Source organism: Meriones unguiculatus, chromosome 10, assembly GCF_030254825.1.
Source record: "Meriones unguiculatus strain TT.TT164.6M chromosome 10, Bangor_MerUng_6.1, whole genome shotgun sequence".
Classification (NCBI taxonomy): Eukaryota; Metazoa; Chordata; class Mammalia; order Rodentia; family Muridae; genus Meriones; species Meriones unguiculatus.
The window spans coordinates 28829933-28856272 of record NC_083358.1 but is presented as its reverse complement, the minus strand read 5'-3'; the positions used below and the strand labels follow the sequence as shown (position 1 = coordinate 28856272).

General features: G+C 36.6%; 1 protein-coding gene across 4 annotated transcripts in view; it reads right to left on the bottom strand.

The window, feature by feature from the left end:
* Cdh8 (cadherin 8) overlaps nt 1–26340 on the bottom strand; it is a 424317-nt gene that overhangs the window by 135535 nt on the left and 262442 nt on the right. For all 4 annotated transcript variants that reach the window (XM_060392149.1, XM_060392148.1, XM_060392150.1 and 1 more), the window contains exon 8: nt 8014–8150. In XM_060392149.1, the coding sequence (XP_060248132.1) occupies nt 8014–8150 (137 nt within the window). The remainder of the gene's footprint in view (nt 1–8013; nt 8151–26340) is intronic.

Sequence of the window (26340 nt, the reverse complement as noted above, 5' to 3'; positions counted from 1 at the left end):
AGGGTCTAGGGTCGTGTTTCCATGCATTGTGCTTGTTTGGAGTATCAGTCTGCAACCCCCACTAGGACCAGTTATTTTTGCTCTGTTGTTCAACTTGTAGAACAACAAATCTTCCTATCTCCCTATTTTCCATAAGGTTTCCTGCACTCTGCCCAAAGTTTAGCTATGAGTCCCAGTATCTCCTTTAATATCCTGGTTGGTAGAGTCTTTCAGAAGTCCTCTATGGAGGGCTCCTGTCCTGTTTCTTGTACTTCCAATGTCTATTCTGTTTGCCTTCCTGAATGAGGATTAAGCATCTTCCCTAGTATCCTCCTTGTTGTTTAACTTCTTTAGGACTACAGATTTTAGTATTTTTATCCTATATTATATGGCTAATATCCACTTATAAGTAAGTATGACATATGTGTCTTTCTGCTTCTGGGTTACCTCACCCAAGATGATCTTCTCTAGTTCTGTCCATTTTCTTGAATATTTCATGATTTCTTTGTTTTTAATTGCTGAGTAGTATTCCATTGTGTAAATGTATCACACTTTCAATTTACAATTTATTTATCCATTTCTCAGTTAAGGGACATCTAGGTTATTTCTAGATTCTGGCTGCCCTGAGATTTCACCTCACATCCATCAAAACTGCTAAGATCAAAAACGCAAAGTATAATGCATGCTGCAGAGGCTGTGAAGAAAGGGGATCCCTCCTCCATTGCTGGTGGAAATGTAACCTTAAACAGCCACTTTTGAAATCAATCTGGAGCTTTCTCAGAAAATTAGGGATAGTGCTACCTCAAGGTCCAGCTATACTAGTCCTGGGCATATACCCGAAAGATGCCCTACCATTCAATAAGGACATTTGCTCAACTATGTTCATAGCAGCTTTATTTGTAATAGCCAGAATCTGGAAAGACACATATCTTAATCTTTCTCTACAGTCCAGTAACTGAAAGCCAAGCATCCAAGCATATAACCCTATTGGGACAATTTTTATTCAATCCACACTTTTGTCCCATTTCTTTGCTGACAATATTGATCTTCACCTTATAATATCTGTATACCTGTCTGAGTTGCTAGATGTTGAAAGACATTTGCCATGCAACTGTGTTCCCAGATGGTCATATTTAGCATAGACATACAACTGCAGCTAGCCTTCTGCATTCAAATCTCACTATTGTTTAGGTCTTTTTGCCTCTTTCTTTTTGTGAAAGCAGTACAGATGAATGTGGACTTTCTTTTATTTTTGTTCCTCAGTACACACAAAAACGGTACTGATCCTTGTGAAGTACTGGTCTTGGCTATCTGATAGGCAAAGATACATATTGAAGAATACACATTTTCTTGCTGATAAGTCTGAAGTCTGGGGTTTGATCAGTCTGTTTCACCATGTAAGTACATAAACATGTGCCTGTTTCACTTTGAGAGCCATGCATCTACAATAAGTCAATATACAATGCGTGGACGAAGGGCATGAGGGAAGTAAGTGAAGAAACATCCCACACAGAAAGATCTACACCAATCAGTAACAAGCATGCTTTGATCTATTAGCAAGTCTTTATTCTTGCATTTGTTTTGTTTTGTTGTGAGGAGGAGAAAGAAATGCATGAAATAAATTAAGTAACTGACCTCAAATCCAGAAATGAATGCAAGCTCAAAGAACTGGGTTAACTATAGGAAACTAGAAAAAATTCATAGACATATTCTTCACAAAGGGGCATAGTACTATCACTTAAAATTTAATTTTGATTACAGCCAAGATTGAAAGAGTGATTACTCTTTCCATTTCTCAGATGAGAGAACTGAGAGTAAAAGAGAAAAAAATATTGTGTCTAAACTTAGAAGGCCAAGTCACGACCAAGGCTTTAATTCCATTCAACTCTAGAAATTCTCCATGAGTGGTCCCACAAAAATACAATATTTTTTAATACCTTAGGTTGGTCAAAGCAATTATTCTAGCAACTTGGCCTTAAGCCAAGAAGAAATAGTCCTTAAGTACTATCAAAGTAGCATTTACCCTGGGAGATTCGACTATCATTAGTGAAAATCTTCATTTGCAATGTTGTGCCCAGGTCACTGTAATTTGCCTGAGCAATGCATTATCACTAACTAAAAGAAATTAATTCAATGGACTATTATATGCTTCTTGCCTTGAATACTCTCAGGTAACCAGCAGTAGTGTGCTTTCTGTAAATAGCAATTGCCAGCTTTGGGAACAGAGTTCTAAGTTTTGTCTGTTTCTATGCCACACCATTGAGTTATGCACAGAGCACAGTCTTAAAAACTGGTATTGAGAGTATCTGGAAGGCTCCTGCACAGACTATTCTAAGAAGTCAATTTCTTCAAAATCCTCAGATGTCCTGCATCTCTTCTGTAGCTCCACCTACAACTTCATCTCCAAGCATAGTGCAAAGTGAGTCCACAGAGGGCAAAGAAAAACTCAAAGGGAATGAGCATGAAACACCTGTCTTTCTCTGGCCCCCTTTTTAGTACTTATGAGTGCAAATAGCTACTTGATTTGGAGATGAAGAGAAGGGTATAGCACTGTGAATAATAAGTGCTGGAATCTCTCCTCTCTAGATCCTAATTAGTAACAGGTGGGTCTGGGGAAGGATGGACTATCTCTTGTTTACTTAGTTGTTTAACGATTACTTATTTTTATTTTATGCATTTAATTCTTTTTATTAGATTGGGAGCTTTGTTGAAATATTGATAAGTTTAAAACAGATACATATTATCTTTTAAATTTTGACTTCCTTTAAAAAATGTTTATTATTTGTAATTTTTATTTATTGAAAAAAGATTCTTCACTCATAGTGTACATCACATAGGTTTCCGGTGCTGGAGGGAGACCAGGAGAGGTCATTGGATTTCTTGGGATGGGAATTCTAGATGTGAGTTGCTACATGGGATGATGGAAACCAATCCTGGAGCCTCTGCAAGGGCATCAAATGCCCTTATCTGTGAGTGACTACTCCAATCTCCTAGTCCTTTGATATAAACAATTGTCTGACTTTAGGGTTGATGGTATTGATTGCAAATTACAGTCCCCTAAAATATACCACATTGTGACCTCTCACCTCTTCTCCAGTCTCTAATTGAGCTAAAATTCCAGTTTTAAAAGTATTGAACCTCTGTATTGCCTTTTTTTTTTTAAATAAATTTTAGGAGAAAAGAGCCTGATCTGAGAATGTGCAATTGTCTTTTCTTGCAAAGTGGTAACAGCTAGGCAAGTCAAAACCCTTTGGGTGAAAACACCTGCCCATTTGTGGGAAGAAGCTGTTCATGAAATTTATTTTTAATTTGAAAAATGCTATAATTTCATAATTCAGTACCTTTAAAGTGTCCTTTCAAATTTTTCTTCTACTAAACGGTTTGGAAGAAAGTAGGGAATACCAGAGGCATTCCTATCCACTGTGCTTATTTATGGTGACAAGCTCTTCAATTCAGAAGTGATTTTGACAGTCATCTGTTTTAACCATTTCAGTATGTGTTACATGACACTGATCTGAGCAGGCCATAAACATGTCTACTGTCTTCTCCATATTGAATTAATCTTAACTGAACATGCTCAGAAATATCCTTGCTCCTAATGTACTTTACATATGTATATAATACACATATATTATATATTATATGTATATATATGTATATACATGTATATTATATGTACATATATGTAGATAATATATTACATTATATATACTCATATAATACAGTACATTATGGGCTGGATAATATATAATAATGTGTTCATATATAAATATAGAAATCTTCAACTACTATTCTCATTCTTTCTTTAGTTCACAGAAAAACTAATTGCTTCATTCATTTCAAGAAATAGATAATTGATGACAGAAATTCAATTTGAGCAGTAAATGAGGAGGATAGAAGATCCAACTGATGATCTTGCACTCTCTTTCACACCCCACCCTTTGTTTTGTATAAAATACTGAACAGCTCACTTAACACATGTCTGAGTGCCACCATCTCAGCCATTTATATAACAATACCTACTCGCAAAGAGTGCTTTAAGGGTTAAATGCAGTCTAAGGTTTATAGAAGTCCATCTCATTATTAAATTGGCCAACATACTCAAATGGTTACTTCCTGTCCTGATAAAGAACGACCATGTGGTGTAGTTTCTGGAGATGGACTAGTTGCTAGCAGAGATCTAGTGCCCTGACCTAGTGTCTGGCTAACACATGAGCATGTAACTGCAGGCACAGGAGTCTCATAAGATGTGCCAGTTGATCAGGATGCCAGGCTCGATCTATCGTCACTGCAAATTCTTTGGAAATACACATAGAGAACTACTAACTTATTAATTTAAGTTAATCTGACACAAGAGGATAAAGGATGACATCTCTATTCACAAAATAGAAAACAGATGGACTTCCCTAAAAATCCACTTCTTAGCTAAATTTCATTTGCTTAAATCTTTTTGTGTGATGAGATGGCATCCCGACAGGAATTTCAAATTGTTCTCCTGGAAATTAATGTTTCTCTATCATTATTAGAACCTTCTCCAATGATGTTCTCTTGTCCCAGATGGCTATAATATTCATATTAGACAAATACAATAAATACCTTCTTAGTATTTTCCCTGAGACAGGGCCTATGGCTTTCAAGATAAATACTGCATTTGATACTCCATAATCAAACTGAGTCAATACAATTCTCTAAAATATATTCACAGTTATGCCACTTTTTCTAAATTCTGGTGATTTTATTACATCTACTTTACTTGACAATTATAATTGTACATTTGAAGTTTTGTTATTTGTGCCTAACCTAGCAAATTATATATATATATATATATATATTCTCATTCTCTTAAGAACATGAGTGAAAAAAAACATAAAATTAGATTGGCAGTAGATTTATAACTATAAATTTTATCTAAATTATGTGTCTTGGCTAAAATGCACCAGTTAATGTCATTGTACTCACCAAAGTAAGTGAAATCAAATATAGGGCCTGGGGGGATTAGTCAGTGAGTAACTGCTTGCTGTATAACCAAGGATACCTAAATTCAAAATCCCCGAACAAACTCCGGCTCTGGGACACAGAGCAGAATGATCTTGGAAACTCCCTGGCACTGGCCAGCCAGTGTAGCCAAATTGGATATGCACACATGTATAACACACACACACACACACACACACACACACACACACACACACGTACACGGATGGTGAAGGAGAGTGGGAGACAGACAGACAGAAACAGAGACAAAGAAACAGACAGACAAATAATGAGACGAGAGGCACAGAGACCACAAGACACAAAGACAGAGAAAAATGAATGTACACACACACACACACACACACACACACACACAGATTCTTATTTAGACAGATTAGCATATGTTCATGTTATCAATTTCAAATCCTTTAAAGTTCAAGATGAAGCTGAGTTCATCTAGGGAAAGAATTACCCTGTGCTTATCCTCTGTATGAAACTAACTGCACAAATTTTGTCAGAGACAAATCCCAGTCCTTACTATAGAAATAAATTACAAAAATTGTTACTGTGCCAGTTTTCTTTTATAGTTTGATTTTCCTGTATTTGTAGTAATAATCATGATGAATCCTAACTTGTTATTTAACTATTACACAAAGAACTGTTTTTCATTTTTATTATGAAACAGTTTTTACTAAAATTTTATGTTCATCAAGAGAATGTAATTTTTTGGCATTTTTTCCCTCCTCTCTAACATGGAATAGATTGTGTTTCAGGCACTCATGGTTTTTCTTACATCTGTACCTCGCACTATGGATAGATAGCTCAGCCCACCCCAATATTCTCTTTCACAGGTAGGTGCTTCCAGGGCCAAGGGCAGAAAACCTCTAAGAAAAGCAGAGCTTTGGGCTCTTTTACCCCCGGCAGTATCCACACTGAATACATGGGTGCTAGGAATGAAACATCCAACGATTACTGAAGTAAGAGAGCAGCCTGCCTCTCCCCTGACAGCGGCGTGGCACTCTTGTCTTCCGGAAGTTAATAGCTCATTGCCACAGAACATCTGTTTTCTTTTGTCTTTCTCATTTTGAGATTCCTTGAAAATGAATATTTTGTTTCTAGATTGCCCTGCAATGTTTCTTAAACACCTGTTTGGTGAATTCATTTACTTTTGTTCCTTCCAACGAAGTACATGATTGCCTATAATTGGGGCAACCTTGATGAATATTAAAGCAGAGGCATCCTTCTCATTAAAAATGGAGCACAGACTAAGGTTAACTTGAGTAGATTGTATTCTATTCATGAAAATTTTATTTTTAAAGGTAACTACTGCTTATATCCTTTATACAAAACTATTTTTTTCTCTCAAGCTTCCCATGGTCTTAAGCTAATGTAATGAGGCACAGTTTTTCTTCTCTCTTAGAGGCTGAAGGTGATAATGATACTTCAACGCTATAAATTCTAGGCATTTCATGTCTGTACATTTCTGAACAGGCTTAACACTTCTCATAAAGCCAGACTACCAAACAATGTGCTTGGTTTTATTGTTCCCTTAACATTACAAGGGAAGAAACTACAGCCACAGTAAGGCCTTAGGGGAGAAAATAGAATCTGAAACCAGGAAAAGGTAGTTTCCAAGGCCTTTGTCCACCCAGCGCCAGACATTACTTCCACTTAAATATGCTTTCCCACACAGAGATGCTGCTCCTTTGTCCTCAGAGTCTTCTGTGTCTCTTCATGTAGCGATCAGTTAAATGTAATTCAGATCTCCCTCCCTCTGCCTCCTCAGAGCTGGGATAATAGATGCACCTCACTATATCCAGTTACAATTCTTTTTTTTTTTTTTTCACAATCTCCAATCAGGACATTGTCTTCATAGCTCACAAATACATCCTTTATCACACATGTGTATCTATCTTTCTGTCCCTGTGTCTCAGAGATGCTCCTTTGTTTTCACAGTTGCTATCAGAGAACAAGTGGCATTTTGAGTATACAACACCGATTTTCCTCTCCATTCTCTTTGTGGTATGCATAAGTGCCCATCACTCTTCACTAATGTTCCTTTTTTTTTTACATTTATTCTGATATGTACTAAAACATAAAGAATTAACATTATCTGTATTTCCAAATTATATTTTACACAAGACCTTCTAGGATTCACTATCGTCTCGTTTGAACTCGTGCAATGTTGAGGGCCTTGTTCTGTCTTTCGTAGAAACATATTTAGACACTATACAGTGTATATTTTGCTTAGAAATACAATAAAAAGAATGTTCTCTTTATGTTGTGTGTGGGGAGTGGGTGAAAGTTTGCATGCACACTTGTGCCAGTGCACACTTCTGTACTTGCCAACGTAGACACCTGTGAAGAAAGAAGCTTGACTGTGGGATGCCTTTCTTAGTCATTTCTCTCTGACATTTTTAGGAGAGATTTCCCACTGAGCCTTGAACCAGCTGTTTCAGCCAGACAGGTTGACCACCAAACTCTCATGATCTGTCCGTCTTTCCTCATAGCCCCAAAGTTGCACGTATAGACTTATATACCTGGCTTTTTACATAATTGTTGGGGACTTGAATCATCCCTTTCACATTTTTTAAATAATAAAATAATATATATGAAAAAAGCATTCTTGCAAAGCTCGTGTCATATTAATTTTTACTGTGTAGCTACTATAGTGGCTTCATTAAGTATAAAAACAAAATCTACACTATCAAAGACTGACAAGGTATTATTTATGTAACACCATAAATTAGCAGATTTTACACATAATTTTCAGAAAAATTGAAGAATTTTATTAAAGATATTTAATGGTTCTATAATAGTTAAAAAGTATAAAAATATCCAGATATGGAAATGTTTCTTTCTAATATATATTCATTACATCTGTTAATTTTCTATAGTGTAAATTGTTTTTGTGTTGGAATGATACCTTCAGAGGCTTCTTGTGAACAGGGAAATAAGTATCAATGGCAAAACATCTAGACAGAACAGGTCGTTTATCAGGTATCTCGTGGGTACCAATAAACACAGTCACACAGTGAGGAAACCAGCCCAGATACTTACTGATCTCAGTAGCAATGATGGTGATGTTGTGCCAGACGCTTAATTCCCTGTCCAGTGGAGTTGCTAGTGTTATCTTGCCATCGTCTGCATTGATGTTGAACTGTCTCTCCAGGTCAGTGTGACGGTCGATGGAAAACCTACACAAGAGAGAGATCTGTAATCTCCTTCGAGGTTCTTATGAGGCCTACCTTCCGGAGCAGACCTTTAGTAATCCTGGGAGACTCATGGTTGTGAAGCCAAATGAATTGGGAAGCTCTGTGGCATCATAATTTGTAAAACAAAATGACTGAATGAGGCTCAGGAAGCCTAATAATTATTATCCGAGGAACGATTAGCCACATACGCAACATGAAGGTCATAAACCACCATCAGTTTCAATAGGCAGAATCTTAAAAAAAAAAAAAAAAAAAAAAACTGATGCTGATGAAGAGTTAATTGGACAATCCATCACATTTATTAGATACCTTATGTTAATTAGCCATTGCTACAAGATACAATATAAAACAACAAACTCAGGCCAATGCAAAGTGTACTGGCAACATGTTATTCATTGCTGTTCAAGGAAACATGGACTTTTCCTTAACTTATCTCTAAGTGAACTGCATTTCTGAAGTTTTATTTCAGTCATGATAGCTTGTTAAACTATCATTTTAAGTAACCATTTAAATTTTCAATTAATATGAGTTGGTAAAAAAATATGTACTTTTTGGTACTGCAGTAAATGTTTTTACTAGATAAAATATGTTTTTATATATGTACCATGCAGCATGTTGCTAAACTAATAGTTTTAAGTGAATATGAGAGTAGTCCCTCAGTTGAGAAAACTCTTCAAAATTGAAATGTAAGAGAATAGTTAGGGATTGGTTATATAGCTTGGTGTTTGCGGTAGGAATTAATAAGAGTAATAGGGTAAACAATTTTTTGGTAAGAGGAGTTGCCATCATTATCTTCTCATCTCTTCACTAACTATATAGTGAATTAAGTAGGTTTCTAGATATGTGCCATTAACGGAACTGTGATTCTTCTGCTTTATTTGGATTTTTTTTCATTAGAAATGATATATGACTTTATTAGAGTAGATTCAAAGATCTACCAATTAACAATCATCATGAAAGTGTTTGAAATAGTACCACAAGCTACTTACTGTTATTGACATTTATTTATTGATAACTTCATTATTAAAACAATTAAAGTTACAACTTTTTAATTTTTTTAATTTTTATTTACAGTTTATTCACTTTGTATCTCAGCTGTAGCCCCCTTTCCCATCCCTTTCTAATCGTTCCCTCTCTTCCTATGCCCCTCCCCTAGTCCAATGATAGGGGAGGTCCTTCTCCCCTTCCATCTGATGCTAGTTTATCAAGTCTCATCAAGACTGGCTGCATTGTCTTCCTCTGTGGACTAGTAAGGCTGCTTCCCCTCAGGGGGAGGTGATCAAATAGCCAGCCCATGAGTTCATGTCAGAGACAGTCCCTGTTCCTATTACTCTTGGACACTGAGCTACCATGGGCTACATCTGTGCTGGGGTTCTAAGTTATCTCCATGCATGGTCTTTTGTAGAATCAGTCTCAGAAAAGACCCTTGTGCCCAAATTTTTTTGGTTCTGTTGCCCTCTGTCTGCAGCTCTTACCCCTCCAGGTCTTTCTATCTCCCACTTCTTTCATAAGATTCCCTGCACTCTGCCCAAAGTTTGGCTATGAGTCTCAGCATCTGCTTTGATACCTTGCTGGGCAGAGTCTTTCAGAGGCTCTCTGTGATTGGCTCCTGTCCTGTTCCCTGTTTTCTCCCTCTTCTGATGTCCATACCATTTGCCTTTTTGAATGAAGATTGAGCATCTCACCCAGGGTCCTCCTTGATTAGCCTCTTTAGGTGCATAGATTTTAGTATGATTATCCTATATTATATGTCTAATATCCACTTATAAGTGAGTATATACTATGTGTGTCTTTCTGCTTTTGGGACACCTCACTCCGCATCATCTTTACTAGGCCCACCATTTGCTTGCAAATTTCATTATTTCCTTTTTTTTTAAGTTTTGATTTAATAGTGATTCAGTTACAAATAAAACCAAGAAAATGAGGACTAGCCATATAATGGAGATTCAAGAGTCTATCTCTACTCTACAAGGAAAGTGAATAATTCACATAGGATTCAAGAACTCCACAGACTGGGGTTAATAGGCCGAGGATCTGGCTTGCTTCCATGTATGTGGACCTATCTACATTGCCCCCGTGGCACGCCTGGGTTGGCTACCCAGAGGCTATTTAAGCTGTGGGCTGGCTTTCCCCGGGGTCCGAGGATTGTTCAATGTTCCTGAATAAACAGCATTGAAAAAAAAAAAATAGCCTCAACAAAATGGTAATCATGATGAGGTAATTATCATAAATTCTTTGAATCCACAGTAATTGGAGAGGAGACCAAGGCAATGTTTCTGTAATATAATAGTTAAGGGAAGCACTAAGGTTCCAATGTTAGCTGTAAAATATCTGGACAGACATATGCTTTGTCCCACATACTGTATATACTCTGAATCTTAGAAAGAGACAAGAAATGATTGCATGAGAATCACTTTATAACCATGATTTTCCTAAATAATTATATCAGGAATTCCTGGGTTTAAGTAATTTTTTTCTTTATTATTCTTGTTGTTATTATTATTAGTAGTAGTAGTATTTATCAAAATTTATTCTCTTTTTATCCCTGCTGTAGTCCCTTCCCTAATCTTCTCCTGTTCCCACACTCCCCTCCCCCACCACAATGTCCACTGATAGAAGAGGCCCTCTTCACCTACTATCTGACCCTATCAGGTCTCATCAGAACTGCTTTGATCCTTTTTCTCTGTGGCCTGCTCCCTTTACTAGGGCGCCCACATGGAGACTGAGCTCCCCATGGGCTCCACCTCAGCAGGGTGCTAGGTCCTCTCTATGCATGGTCCTTGACTGATTCATCATTCTCTGCAGAACGCTCTGCACGTAGATTTTTTGGTTCTGTTGCTCTTCTTGTGGAGCTGCTACCCTTCCAGGTCTTTCCATCTCCCCCTTCTTCCATAAGATGCCCTGCACTCTGCCCAAAGTTTGGCTATCAGTCTCAGCATCTGCTTCAATACCCTAATATCATAGTGCTACCTCAAGATAGAAAAGATCATCCTGAGTGAGGTAATCCAGAAGCAGAAAGACACACATGGTATATATTCACTTATAAGTGGATATTAGCCATATTATATAGGATAAACATACTAAAATCTGTAGTCTTAAAAAGCTAAACAACAAGGAGGACCTAGAGAAGATGCTTAATCTTCATTCAGAAGAGCTAATAGGATAGACATCTGAAGTAGGAGAAGACAGGGAACAGGACAGGAGCCTTCCACAGAGGGTCTCTGAAAGACTACTCAGTAGTGTATCAAAGTAGATGCTGAGACTCTTAGCCAAATTTTGAGCAGAACACAAGTAATTTTATTTTTGTGCTGCTGCTGTGCCATACATAGATACAGTGAGATTCTCAGAGGCCAAAGTAAATGAGAATTTATCAAATCAGTGATGCTCAGTGAGCCCCTATTCCAAAGCATGCTCCTTGTCTCTTTAGTGGTGAATGACTGGAACTGATAGCCTTAACAATTTAGAATGCAGTTAAGGTATTCTAAACAATGTTTATTGTTGTTCTCTTGATTTTTTCCTCATTTTTGTTTTATTTTATTTTTAAATATTTTACAATTTATTCATTTTATATTACAATTGTAGCTCCCTCTCTCATCTCTTTCCTGTCTGACCCTCCCCTCCCTCCATCTTCCCCCTATTTCCTTCTCCTAGTCCACTGAAAGGGGGAGTTCTTCTCTCCTGCCATTCTTATTAAAAATGAGTGATAAGGACAAGAAACTTTTTCAGAATATATATATATATATATATATATCTTTTTTCTTTGGATTTATATGTGTTTTGCTGTGTACAAGGGCACGTGTGTGTGTGTGTGTTCACTTGCGTGTTTCAGGTTTTGTTTGGAGATCTTCATCACCAGCTCCTCCACTTTATTCTTTACAACAATACATCCACAGTTTGGAAATTCACGGAGTCTCTCTCTCGCCACATCGCTCTTTGGAATCTCTGTTTTCATCTTTAGAAGCTAGAATTACAGGTGAGGATTTGAGCATCTGAGCACCGAACCTCTCGCTTGCACAGCAAGCTCTTTCTCCACTAAGCCTTATATCTGTGTTCTTCCTGTGCAGTAATATTACTTGGTTAATTAAAAAAAAATCACTTAACTTTTATTTATTTTTTGGAAAATTATGAAATATATATAAGAAATTGATTTGAAAACTGAGAATAAATTATACACAAGTCTTTGGCTCTTTGTAGGTGCTAAGAATAGGTCTGTTTGTTAATTGTTAAAGTTCCTCAATAAAGAGAATCTTAAAGTAGTTGAAGGGTAGTGGGGAATGACACATCTCTAACAGTATGTAAAAGGCATTAAATTAGATAATTTGTTGTTGTTATTTAACTTCCATAACTCAAATAGAGGTTTAAATATTTATATCAATTTTTAAATTTCCATTTCACTGCAGACTGTAGGGAGTGAGTCATACGAATTTATTAAGTAAGCTATAAATGAATCCATTTACTAACATCAGTATGAAAAAAGTAACATTACATGATTGCACAATGGAGGGAACTTGAAAGGAAAAGTGACTTTTCTATCCAAACTGTGTCAGGAAAACTGGTGCGTCTAAAAATGCTTATTTCACCTACTTCATTGTCAGTTTGAGATCATGATACATTTTTTGAAGTATGGCTAACTATGAAAAAAGATGAATAACCTTGTCATCAGCAAGAACTATTCAACACTGATATTTACTAATACAGTGCTAAATACATTTTTCTTCCTGTATTTTAATTATCAGATTCCAGAGACTCTAGATGAGATGAATAAGGATTGGAATAGTTGACATTCTTTATAGAAATTCGTATAGGATTATACATAAAATTTAAAAATTTTGCTACCCAATACCCACGTACTTTAAACGATTTAATTTCTATTCTATGTAAAATATAGAATAGAGTATAACTGCAATGCAAATGGTCATTGCTTTTGAAATAAAAGAAAAAAGAAAAAGGAATGAATATGTTTCTTACAGATGCAACCATGATACTATTCATATTATGCTACATAAAAGAAACAGAAATTCTGGGGAGAGCCTGAAAATCTGCAAAACGCGAGAAAATATTAGAGTGGTTTTGCATATCATTTCATTCGCATGAATTCAGAACAGCATTCAGGGGAAGAGCTTTGCTTTCTATTACTTTCTGAAATAGGTTTTCTTTTGATTTATTTGGATGGACTCACAGTTGTTTTGAGTCCACAGGATAAGACCTCCAGGTATGAAAACCTAATTATGCAATGAATGAAACAAAACTTCTTAAGGTAATAGAATATTTATATAACATAACTAGCAAATAGAAAAGTTCGGACGAGTACTTCTTTGTGATTCTTTCTAAAGCCCATTCAGAGATCAAGCAGAAAGTGCCCAGAATGGGATAGTAATACGACCTAATTATTACAATTACTGGGAGAACTAGATGAGATGACGCGCTAGAGCACTCTGTGTTGACCACGATGAAATTAGCCCTGCGTCAGGAGCTCTTGCTTCCCGGATGGGTCAATGTCATTCTCAGATGCTACATGTGTACTGAGTACCAAAAGTAAAAAGAGAATCCAGGAGTGTTAGGTTGGGATGTTTACGTGCCCCATAAAACTTTCATTTAGGAATTCAAATCCCCCCAAAATGAGAGGATGGATTGCTGAGGAGGGCTCTTCTCTTACAAATGAAACTCAAGGGAGTCGGCAAGCTCTTTCTTACAATATGAAAAGACGGTGAGATAGCATGTTACAGTCAAGCAAATGAGGGGAGGACCCTCATCAGGAACTGCTCTACTCACATTCCGGTCTCAGGACTTTCCCACCTCTGAAAGTCTGAATTATAATTACTGTTGACTTAAGCTGCCCGATATATGATACTTTGTTAAAATCTCCTGAACAGAGGAGACTTGATCTAAGGGGTAATTCCTTTTCTCAATTTGGAATCTTCGAATTTGAATAAATCAGTAATTCATAAGTATTATAATATGAGATGTGAAGATGATTTGCTAAATAAGATAATTAGGATTTAGACATCTCAATACCAGGAATAAAGTCTTCTATCTCTCATCATTTTTATATACTTTGGGATAAATTTTAATCCACCTCATTTTCTCTTAAATTCTGCTCTGATTATTTGAGAGCATGGTTAGTTTGTGTGTTTCTTCTTAGGCTACCAGGAAAGTCCCAGGAGATCCTTTCCCTAAAGAACAAGGTCTGGGTTCATGATTTCTTCTCTAGGATTCATCCATAACAAATTACGGGGGGAAAACACTTTCAAAGAAATATAGAGTGGCTTAAAAATAACAAACCAGGAGTAATGGCTGGAATTTGTAGTCTGAAAATGTAACCACTTGGGAAAATGGCACAGAAGAATACACTGGCCACTTATCTACTCCTATTGTTGCTCTGAAGAGTGTCACAGAAGGTAGAGTAAACGCTGGCCTAGAGATGAGACTCTTCAGCCTGAAACTCAGTGGGAAGTTTCCGTCCTGTCAACTTCTTAGTCCTCCATACCAGCCTATAAATTGTATAACATATCTACTCTACAATGTATTGCTTTGCAAGTGAGTTGAAAAATAGCTGATAATAGGTATAAAAGTAAATATATAAATGGCGAGATCATTGAGAGGCCAGAGTGATTGTGGACATGACAGTCCAGAAATAGAAAGATGTCAGTAAAGATCCTAATTCAAATACATTAGCTTTTTTGAGAAGAGCAAACTATCCTAAAAGACTCTTACACTATTCTCAAAGTCTTTGTGGTATTTGTCTATATCGCAGTCTCTGGGACTGTGGAGATCTTAACAGAGCATAGACTCCAGTAGAAGAACAGTGAAAGTACACTGGCTTTTTAGGTCATGATTCTTCTACAGGTCATTTGTCCCACTTGGCACCGTTCTTTGTTGGCTTTTCTTTCTGAAGAATGTCTCTCCTATTATTCTTCAAACATTTACCTGACCTCTGCTCTTTACTTAAAAAAAAAAAAAAACATTTATTCATCCACTGTAACATGAAATAAGTTAGATTTTATTGTTTTGTTATTTAATAATGCTGCCTAGAGATAGTCATATATTGATTAAGGTTTTTATTACATGTGAATCATATTATTAAAGAGATTGTAAAGAAAGGAAAAACAGAAAGAGAGAGAAAGAAAGTGTGTGTCCTAGAATTAATGTTCAAAAAGGAAATATAGGCTATTTAGTATATTTAGAGACCTTATTTTATGTACATGGTTGAACTCTCTGTTCTGATTTCTTGATATTTATGTATTATATTTGTGGATCCTTTAAAAATTAGTCATGATGTTTTAGTTGAAAGTTACAGCTTCAAGCAAAATAATATGCACATTGGAGAATCATCTTCCTGCCACAATAAGAATTAAAAAAAAAAAAAGAAAGAAACTTCTTCTCATTAATACACTGGGAAGGAAAATGTAAAAAACCAGGCTTCTTGGGTCATGATTATATCGGTTTTAATGATGAGAGCTTGGAAATAGTTCCTTTCAGGTGGAGAGGATGAGTTCTAGAAAGCATATTATGTATTTAGAAACAAGTATTCACAGAAAGGCTATTGAAACTTCTTTATTTTTAATCCATCAAATTACAACTGTTTGGCTTTTTCACCAGTCTTTCTCAACACCACAGCTGTGCTTCCTGGAAGTAACAGCCAAGGACTTTACCAATTTCCTTTGTGGAATTAAGGATACATGCAAGAAAATTCCCAAGTTAGTTGCTTAGAATATATATATATATTTTAATTAAACATGTAATTAATTAATATATATTAATTCTTTATTAATTACATTTATTCGCTTTGTATCCCCCCTGTGTGGTTCCCTACCTCCTCCAGTCTCAATCCCTCCCTTCCTCTATCCTCTGCATGCATGCCCCTCCCCAAGTCCACTGATAGGGCAGGTCTTCTTTTCCTTCCTTTTCATCCTAGTCAATTAGGTCTCATCAGGAGTGGCTGCATTGTCTTCTTCTGTGGCATGGTAATGCTGCTTCCCTCTCAGGGGGAGGTAATTAAAGAGCAGGCCAATCAGTTCATGTCAGAGGCAGTTCCTGTTCCTATTACAATGGAACCTACGTAGATAATGAACTGCTATGGGCTACATCTGTACAGGGGTTGTAGGTTATCGCCATGCATAGTCCTTGGTTGGAGTATCAGTCTCAGGAAAGACCCCTGTGCTCAGATTTTTTGGTTCAGTTGCTTTCCTTGTGGAGTTCATGCCCTCTACAGATCTTACTGTTTCCGACTTCTTTCCTAAGATTCCCTGCACTCTGCCCAAAGGTTGACAGCATCTTCAACAAATGGTGCTGGTCTAACTGGATGTCTACATGTAGAAAAATGCAAATGGATCCATACTTAATCACCCTGCACAAAACTAAAGTCCAAGTGGATCAAAGACCTTAATATAAAACCAGACACATTAAACAGCTTAGAAGAAAAAGTGAGGAGGAACCTTGAACTCATTGGCACAGGAGACAACTTTCTGAACAGAACACCAACAGCACAGGCTCTAAGGTCCCAATCAATAAATGGGACCTCATGAAACTGAAAAGTTTCTGTAAAGCAAAGGACACTGTTGTCAGACCAAAATGACTGCCTAGAGATTGGGAAAGAATCTTCACCAACTTTAGAATATCTATTAAAGGGGTAATTTAACGTGAAAATCAGTGACAGAACATGAACTCATGTCAATGGTTTTATCAATTCAGAGGAGCTAACAGGTATCAGAAGTAAGTTTAAGAACATAACATTGGTGTTGTGAAAACAGCTGAGTGAATGGGTATTGTGGTGAGAAACAGTACATTATTACATTACTGTGGTTGCTGATTATTAAAAACAAATTTTCCGTGATTAACATGTTGCCTCAACAGACATAATTCCACTTTGTATTTTCAAGCCAGTATTTGTCACAAAACTCCTACTTTTTATACTCATGTGTTTGGGTATAAAAGGTTTACATTTGATTCATTGCTTATAGTGCGTAATGTGTACATAAACACGCATGAACACATAGCGCATTCACGTGTGTGTGCACACATACACAAATATTACACCACACTTCTCAGCACTCTTCACTTGACTTAGCCCCAAGGCCATACACCCACAGGAAGCCAACATCTATTTCTAAAATAATTTTCCTCTTCTGCAGTTAAAAGGATTGGAAAAAAAACAATTTGGTGGTCATGATCACTTTCAGGTTTCATGAGGTTCTCTTCTTATTCCCTGTGACTCCAGGGCAACACAGTCAAACTTCAGGTTGAATTCTGAATAAGAAATATACTCCAAAGCTTTACTAATAATGACAACATTCCAGTTAATGCAGCTGAAACAGGAAAATGATATTAAATCTATGAGTATGCAGTTATTAGAGGCACACAAAGAGGTAACAAACAAACCTGTACAGGCCATCATGGACAGACAAAAATCCACAATGAAACAGGTGAAGGAAATGAATAAAATCATTAAAGACATGAAAATGGAATTAGACTCAATAAAGAAAACACAAACCAAAAAAAACCCTGGAGTTGGAGAACTTAGAGAAGAGATCAGGAACCACAGAGGGAAGCATTAATAACAGAATACAAGAGATGGAGGAGAGAATCTCAGGCACTTAATACAATTGTAGAAATTTAAACATCTCTCAAAGAAAACATCAAAACAGAAAAGTTCCTGACACAAAATATCCAACAAATCAAGAAATCATGAAAAGATAAAACTTAAGAATACTAGGAAGAGACCAAAAGGAAGACTCCAAGCTTCAAAGTCTAGAAAATATTTTCAAGAGAATCAGAGAAGAAAATTGCCCCAACTCTAAGAAAGCGATGCTCTTAAACATACAAGAGACTTAACAAGAATCAAACAGAGTAGACCAGAAAAGAAATTTCTCCCACCATATAATAATCAAAACACTAAATCTACAGAAGAAAGAAAGAAATATTAAAAGCAGCAAGGGGCAAGTGATCAAAGAACAGGCAACTAAGTTCATGCCAGGCCACAAAGGAAGAGTATCCAGGCAGTTCTGATGAGACTTGAGAAGCTATGGGCTGATGGCAGAGGTAGAGAACTCCTTCTTTCAGTAGACTAGGGAAAGGGAATAGGGGGGAAGAATCAAGGAAGGTGGAGCTGGGAGGATTTTAGGGAGGGGGCTTTAATTGGGAAATAAAAGAAATAAATTATTTAAAGAAAAATCTGCAAAAGAAAAAGACCAAGTATCATATAAAGGCAGACCTTTCAGAATCATACCACATTTCTCAACAAAGCTAGAAGGTCCTGGTTACATATCATGAAGATAATAAGAGACCATAGATGCCAACCCAGACTACGATAGCCAGCAAAATGTTCAATCAATATAGATGGAGAAAAAAATATTCCATGACATAACTAAATTTAAATAATATATACAATCAAACAAGCCTTACAGAAGATACTAGAAAGAAAACTCCAACCCAACGAGATCAACTACACCCAAGAAAACACAGGATAAGATACCTTCACAACAAAAAAGCAAAAGAAAACAAGCAAATAAACACACAATCACCAACTTCCCAATAAAAAAAAACCTAACAATTATTAGTCACTAATATCTATCAACATTCCATGAACTCAATTTGCCAATAAAAAGATACAGACTAACAGAATTGTTGGGGAAATACCATCCAGCATTCTACTGCATTCAAGAAATACACCTCTGCAACAAAGACAGATACTACCTCAGAGTAAAGGGCTGGAAAATATTTTTCCAAGCAAACCTACCCAAGAAGCAAGCTGCAATAGCCATCCTAATATCTAATAAAATAGACTTTCAACAACAATTAATCAAAAGAGATGAGGCAGAACATTTCATTCTCATCAAAGGAAAAATCCACTAAAGGACATCACAATCCTGAACATCTATGCACCAAACACAAGGCTCCTGCATTGTAAAAGCATCATTATTATTAAAGCTTTAACATTATTAAAGCTCAAATCAACACACTGAAAACCAACATCTTAATAGTTGGAGACTTAAACACACTCCACTCTCACCAAGGGACAGATCATTGAAACAGTAGCTAAACAAGGAAATAATGACACCTACAGAGGTCTTAAATCAAATAGACCTAACAGATGTCTACAGAACCTTTCACCCAAACACAAAAGAGTATAACTTCTCAACACCTCACAGAACCTTCTCCAAAACTGACCATGTCGGGCACAAAGCAAGTCTCAACAGATACAAGATTGAAATAATCTCTTGTATCATATCAGACCACCATGGTTTAAAACTAGACCTCAACAATAACAGAAATAGCGAAAAGCCTACACACACATGGAAGCTGAACAGCCCTCTACTCAACAACAGCTGGGTTAGAGAAAAAAATAAACAAAAATAAAAAAAAACACTTCCTAGAATTCAATGAAAAGAAAGGTAGAAATTTCCAGAAGTTATGAGACAAAATGAAAGCAGTGCTAAGAGGAAGTGCCTTCATAAAAAACATCAAGACATCTCATACAAACAAATTAATGATACACTTGAAAGCACGAGGAAAAAAAGAAAGAAACAGACAAACAGACAAGCCCAAGAGGAGGAGATGCCTGGAAATAATCAAATTCAGGTCTGAAATCAATGAATTAGAAACAAAGGAAACAACTCAAAGAATCAAAGAAACAAGAGCTTTTTTTTTTTTTTTTTTTGAGGAAATCAACAAGATAGACAAACCCTTAGCCAAACTTACTAAAAGGCAGAGGGACACTATCCAAACAAACAGCATCAGAAATGAAAAGGGGGACATAATGACAGACACTGAAGAAGTCCAAAGAATATTAGGTCCTACTTCAAAAGATAATTGGCTACCAAATTTGAAAATTTAAATCATGGAATTTGTAGGCAAATGGATGGAACTAGAAAAGATCATTCTTAATGAGGTAACTCAAAAGTAGAAAGACACCAATGGTATATCCTCACTTATTAGTGGATATTACACATATTATATGGGATAAACATACTAAAATCTTAACACCTAAAGTAGCTAAGAAGAAGGAGAACCCTAGGGAAGATGCTCAATCCTCATTCATAAGGGGAATTGGGATAGACATCAAAAGCAGAAGAAAACAGGGTACAAGATAGGAGCCTTCTATAGAGGGCCTTTGAAATATTCTACCCACTAGGGTTTCGAAGCAGATGCTGAGACTCATAGCCAAACTTTGGACAGAGTGCAGGGAATCTTATAAAAGAAAGGAGAGATAGAAAGACCTGGAGGGAAAAGGAGCTCCACAAGGAGAACAACAGAACCAACAATTCTGGGCCCCAGAGTTCTTGCAGAGACTGTTACTCCAACCAAGGATCATTCATGAAGATAACCTAGAACACTTGCTCAAATATAGCACAAGGCAGCTCAGTCTTCAAGTGAGTTCCCTGGTAAGGGGAGCAGGGCCTGTCTCTGATATGAAATCAGTGAATGACTCTTAGATCACCTCACGCTGGGGGAATGCAGCCTTAGCAGACTACAAAGGAAGAGGATGCAGGCAATTCTGATGAGACCTGATATGCTAGGGTCAGACAGAAAGGGAGGAGAAGTTCCCTATCATTGGGCTAGGGAAGGGTCGTAGTGGAAGAAAAGGGAGGAGGGGTGAGACTGGAAGGAGATGAGAGATAGGGCTACATCTGGGATATAAAGTGAATAAATTGTAATACATTAAAAATAAAAAAGTTTAATATGAAAAAATAAAATCTAAATAAAATAGACAATTTCTTGATAGATTCCACTTACCAAAACTGAATCAAGACCAGGTAAATAAATTTCCCCTAAGGAAATAGAAGTTCTGATCAAAAGTCTTCCATCCAAAAAATAAAAGCCCAGGGCCAAATGGTTTCTGCACAGAATTCTATCAGACCTTCAAAGAAGAGCTAATTCCAATACCCTAAAAACAATTTCAGAAAATAGAAAAGGAAGGAACATTACCAAACTCATTCTTGAGGCCAGTCACCTTGATTACCTAAGCTGCACAAAGACCCAACAAAGAAAGATAATTTCAGAGCACTCTCTTTTATGAATATTGATACAAAAATACTCAATAAAATACACACAAACCGAAACTAAGAACAAAAATAACCCCACATACCTATGGAAACTTGTTTTGACAAAGAAATTAAAACCATTCAATGGAAACAAAGACAACATCTTCAGCAAATGGTGCTATTCTATTCTATGCCGACATGTAAATAGATGCAAATAGACCTACATGTAAATAGATGCAAATAGACCTACATGTAAATAGATGCAAATAGACCATACTTATCACCTTGCAAACACTTAGAGAAATGTTCCACATTGAAGTGCAGAGGAAGACTTAAGGAAATGTTCAATGTCCTTAGTCATCAAGGAAATGCAAATCAAAACAATTCTGAGACTGCATCTCATACCCATCAGAATGGCTAAAATCAAAAACTCAAGGAACAACATGCTTGAGATGATATGGAGAAAGAGGAACCCTCCTCCATTGCTGGTGGGAATGTAAACTCGTACAACCACTTTGGAAATCAATCTGGTGGTTTCTCAGGAAACTGGGAATAGTGTTACCTCAAGACTAAGCTATACCACTCCTGGGTATATAACTGAAAGATCCTCAACCACACAACAAGAACATTTGATGAACTATGTTCATAGCAGCTTTATTCATAATAGCCAGAATCTAGAAACAACCTAGATGTTTCTCAACTGAAGAATTCATAGAGAAATTGTGGTACATTTACAGAATGGAATACTACTCAGCAATTAAAAACAAGGAAATCATGAAATTTGTAGGCAAATGGTGGGAACTAGAAAAGATCATCCTGAGTGAGGGAACCCAGAAGCAGAAAGACACACATGGTATATACTCACTTATAAGTGGATATTAGACATATAATATCGGATAATCATACTAAAATCTGTATACCCAAAGCTAATCAAGAAGGAGGACCTTGGGTAAGATGCTCAATCTTCATTCGGAAAGGTAAATGGGATGGATATCAGAAGAGGGAGCAAACAGCAAAATTACAGTTATGAAGTAGCAATGACAATACTTTTATGGTTGGGAGTCACCACAACATGTAGAACTGTATTAAAGGGTCACAGCATTAATAAGATTGAGGACCACTGCTTTAGAGAAAGCTCCCAGTGTTCTACTATTTTTCACTATATCTTATTGCTAAATGACCCATCTCCCAAGAGGACTCTAGTTTGATGATCCAGCATTTGAGAGACACTTATCAAAGTAATAAACACAAAATCAAAGACATACACAGTTATAATAGGAGCTAAGCTCTGTTAGACTAATGACGTTGCCTTTCCTTGCTTTTCACAAGACATTGCACTAGGTAGATATGATTTTTCTTGAGTGTAACTTAGTTTATATGTGGTAAGACAATAAACGGATATAGGTTTCTTGGAGCTAGCAGTGAGGCAAGAAAATATTCAAGGTAAACATAATTCTATAAAACTATTCCTACCAAGAGAAGGCAAAGAGGAAAATTCCAGCACAGACAGATGCTCTGTGTGTGTGTGAAGAACTTAACACAGGACCTTTTGAGGCAAGTTTAGTAGCCAGTGAAAGGGGATACCAAGAAAAATGCCAGAGAGAATGTAACCAAGAATAGCTTAATTTTAGGAACTGAAAAGCCACTTGAAAGACTTCAAAATCTTTATTATTCACCCTGCAGATGCAGGAATTTCAACAAATTTCAGTGAGTATCCACAGGACTACACTGATCCAAAGATATCAAGGCAACCCATTAATGACGGATAGCTTTCTTCTCTTTCAATATAACTTTAACTTCTAGTACCATTGGTAATAACAATTTCAACTTTTCTCTCCACAAAAAACATTCAAATTGGGGAATTGCTATACAAACACAATGTCAGACACAGTATCTCACCACCTAACAGTCAATACAGACCATAAATCCAATATTAATACTTAGTAAAATGTTGAACTAATTTTTACAACCTTCCTATCGTTCAGTATTTAGATAAGCCTTATATTAATTTTTTGCCTAATACAAAAAAGAAATAACTTAAGTACAACATGTCTGTTTTCTGCCTCAAGTAATTATTTCTGTGGCAAAAAAAAAAATCAAACAAACACACAAAAAGTTTTACTATATAAACTCCCATCTCCAAATGGACTCCTGTCCCACACAATCAGACTTTCTTATACAAAGCCCAGCATCGTACATTTTAATTCCAATTGATATTATCCTGAATGCTTCCTCTTTGTTTAAAGTACAGGCCAGCCCTGTGATTACGCACTACCTACCTTCATCAGACATGCATAATACCAGATATTCATTTGGGAATGGCAGCTAAGCCTTTTGCTGTCCTTTGTATCACTAAATACACCTTCCACTATTTGGGCCATTTGTTAGCACTTCATAAATATTATCTTTACTTATTACAATTGTGTGGCAGTATTTCTGGGGAGTCCTGAACATGTCTACTCACACCTAGGAAACTGAGAGTGACAGCCTAAAATGTAAAATACCAGCAGTATCTAACTTGATAAACCAGTGAGTTACAGTTGAGCTGCTTGAAGAAATATAGGTAAGAAGTTGTTATTAAGAGGAAAAATGAGTGAGGGACAGATACATCACCAAACATCCACCCCAGCGTGAGTGAGAGCTCATTAAAGCTGGAACCTAAAGCACACTCCACAGCTACAGATGGCTCAACAAATTGGAGAGTATCTAACTGGGCATTTTATCTGCTTTGCCGATTCTAGGCAGCTGAGCTGACCCAAGAGTTGTTTCTCAGTCCTTACTGTTTACCTGACCATGTGGAGGAAGGAGTCTGAAAGACTATAATGCATCTTGTTAATTTCAGGAACACCTTGAAATTCCTTAGTTGTTTACTTTGTAAATTTAACAAGTTACTCTGGATGATGGAATGTTTCACCTGCATTTAGAATTTTTTTTAAGAAGGTTCTCCACAAGATGGCATTTTTTTTTTTTCTTGGAGAAAATTGCTATGCAACAATGGCAAAGCTGCAATAACTTGTAGGTCATCACAAATCTAATTTACATCTAGGGAACTGTTCAAAGACAGGTAAAGAAGGGATAGAGATTGCATTTCATTGAAATCAGGTGCACTTATCAGAGAGGATCTGATAGAAATTTTATAGAATAGGAAAACAGATATTTTCCACTTTGAACATGAGCTCACCTGAAATGATTCAGTTTTCGGTCTGTAGCATAAGTCAAATCTGATTGTCCTTCATCAACAGCAATACTGGTTGTATCACACACAATTTCAAATTGGAGTGGAGAAATTTAATGAAAAATACTTTGTTGAATTGATGACTGCATGCTAGAGTTTACCGAGTTTACTACAGTGAATGTACTCGACATGATTTTTTTTTCATGCTGTTAGAAAGATAAATCCAACCAGAATTAGTGAATTTATCAAAATTGCAGAAAGGAGGAGATCCTGGTAAAAGTGGTCATCAGCCTGAGTTCCACATAGCCCTTAGAGTAGACATCACTGATGTCAGATGAAAGCACAAATCTGTTAAGAGATCAGGGTTTCAGTGTCAATCTATGAAGGAAGGAGTGTCTTCCTCTTCAATCAGGAATATCAGCAGTCACCTTTCATAGTTGCTATGGTTATTGTGAAGTTTTCTCCACAGCTACATAAGGAGGGAAGCTTTGAAGCTAGCAAAAGACTGTAGTGGACAGAGCAATTATCACATAAACATGAGGATTTGAAACTGAATCCCAAGATTCCTAATAAAATCTGTAGGATTTTATTCCTCCTACACATTGAAGAGTGACAATAGAATCTCTGGGAGCTTGTGAGCCAGTTAGTCAGGGATGCTTAGCAATGAATGGGAGAAATTAGGTCTCAAAAAGATGGAAGGTGAAAACCAATGAACACCATATGAAGTGTTTTGTTTTGTTGAGACTTCAAAGTCTCCCTGTGTATACCTGCTTTTTCTGGTATCCTCTATGTAGAACAGGTTGGCCCTGAACTCAAAGAATCTGCCTGCCTCTGTCTCTAAAGTGTTGGCACTATTAGTGTGATCTTATTTCTGTATACATGCCATGGCATCCAGGTAGGACCCATAATACTAGCAATAGAAGGCTCCAAGGAAATGCCAATTCCTATTACAGGTAACTGTTCTCATTCAGAACCAACTGAATTGATTATAAAAGCCTTAAAGACATGTTTTGGGAATCTTATCTGAAAAGTGTTTCTGAGGCAGAATAAAATCCTAAAGGGCCATGGCATTTATTTATTGAATTGGAATTGTGAGAAGCTTATTTGATGTGTTCTTAATGTGAGAGTCGGTGAAAGTCTTCAGAGTAGATGTGTTAGCTTCAGCATCCATACTGTCTCCATCATATTCTGTAACTGTAGTAAATAAATAAAATTGAGCATAGTTTTGTGCTAGTCTAATGGCCAACAATGCAGTCAAAGATTTCACTTATGTCCCTAATTCCTTTTCCTTTAAAGGGCTTATTAGCTATAATATCATGGAGCAATTAATTGAGTAAAAAGACAATACATAGTTTGTCAAGACCAAGCATTGTTATATTGATAATAATGTGTGGATCATGATCTAGAACACAGAGAAGCTCACGAACTCAAGTGTTTTCACTTTAGCATGGCACTTTGTTCCAAATGCCCAGCAGAGTTCACAGGTGACCTGCTCTGTGTCCTCACTCATTGTTAGAAAATACTCACTCCTTATCAAATGCAAAGAAAGCTGAGTTCAAACTGATTTGCCTACACTCCCCGTGTTACTTAGAACACACTAAAGAATGGCTGTCCTTGGAGAAAGGTAATGTGGTTTGATTTTTCAAATTTAGCAGGAATAAATGTACTTTTACAGCATAAAATGCTTTGTTCAACACTGGTCTCTCTCTGGAAAATGTACAGGAGGATACAATTTTGAGCTGACTGCAAGTGAAGATGCTATTTAGAGCCATACATAATGAAATAAACCCCTTAGTTATGAATCAGTTATTATATTTCACTGAACTCCAACTGTTCCTTTCTCACTGCTTAATTTCATTTTCGCTTTTGTTATTATGCCTAAAGAAACCATTTTAGCATTTTTTTTGCATGCACTTTGAGAATCAAAAATTCCATCTACAAGTTTTCAGCTTTTTGCCTCTAATTGCTCCACTGGTTGCTCTGGCTGCTTTAATAAATAATATTGTCTGCATTCTGT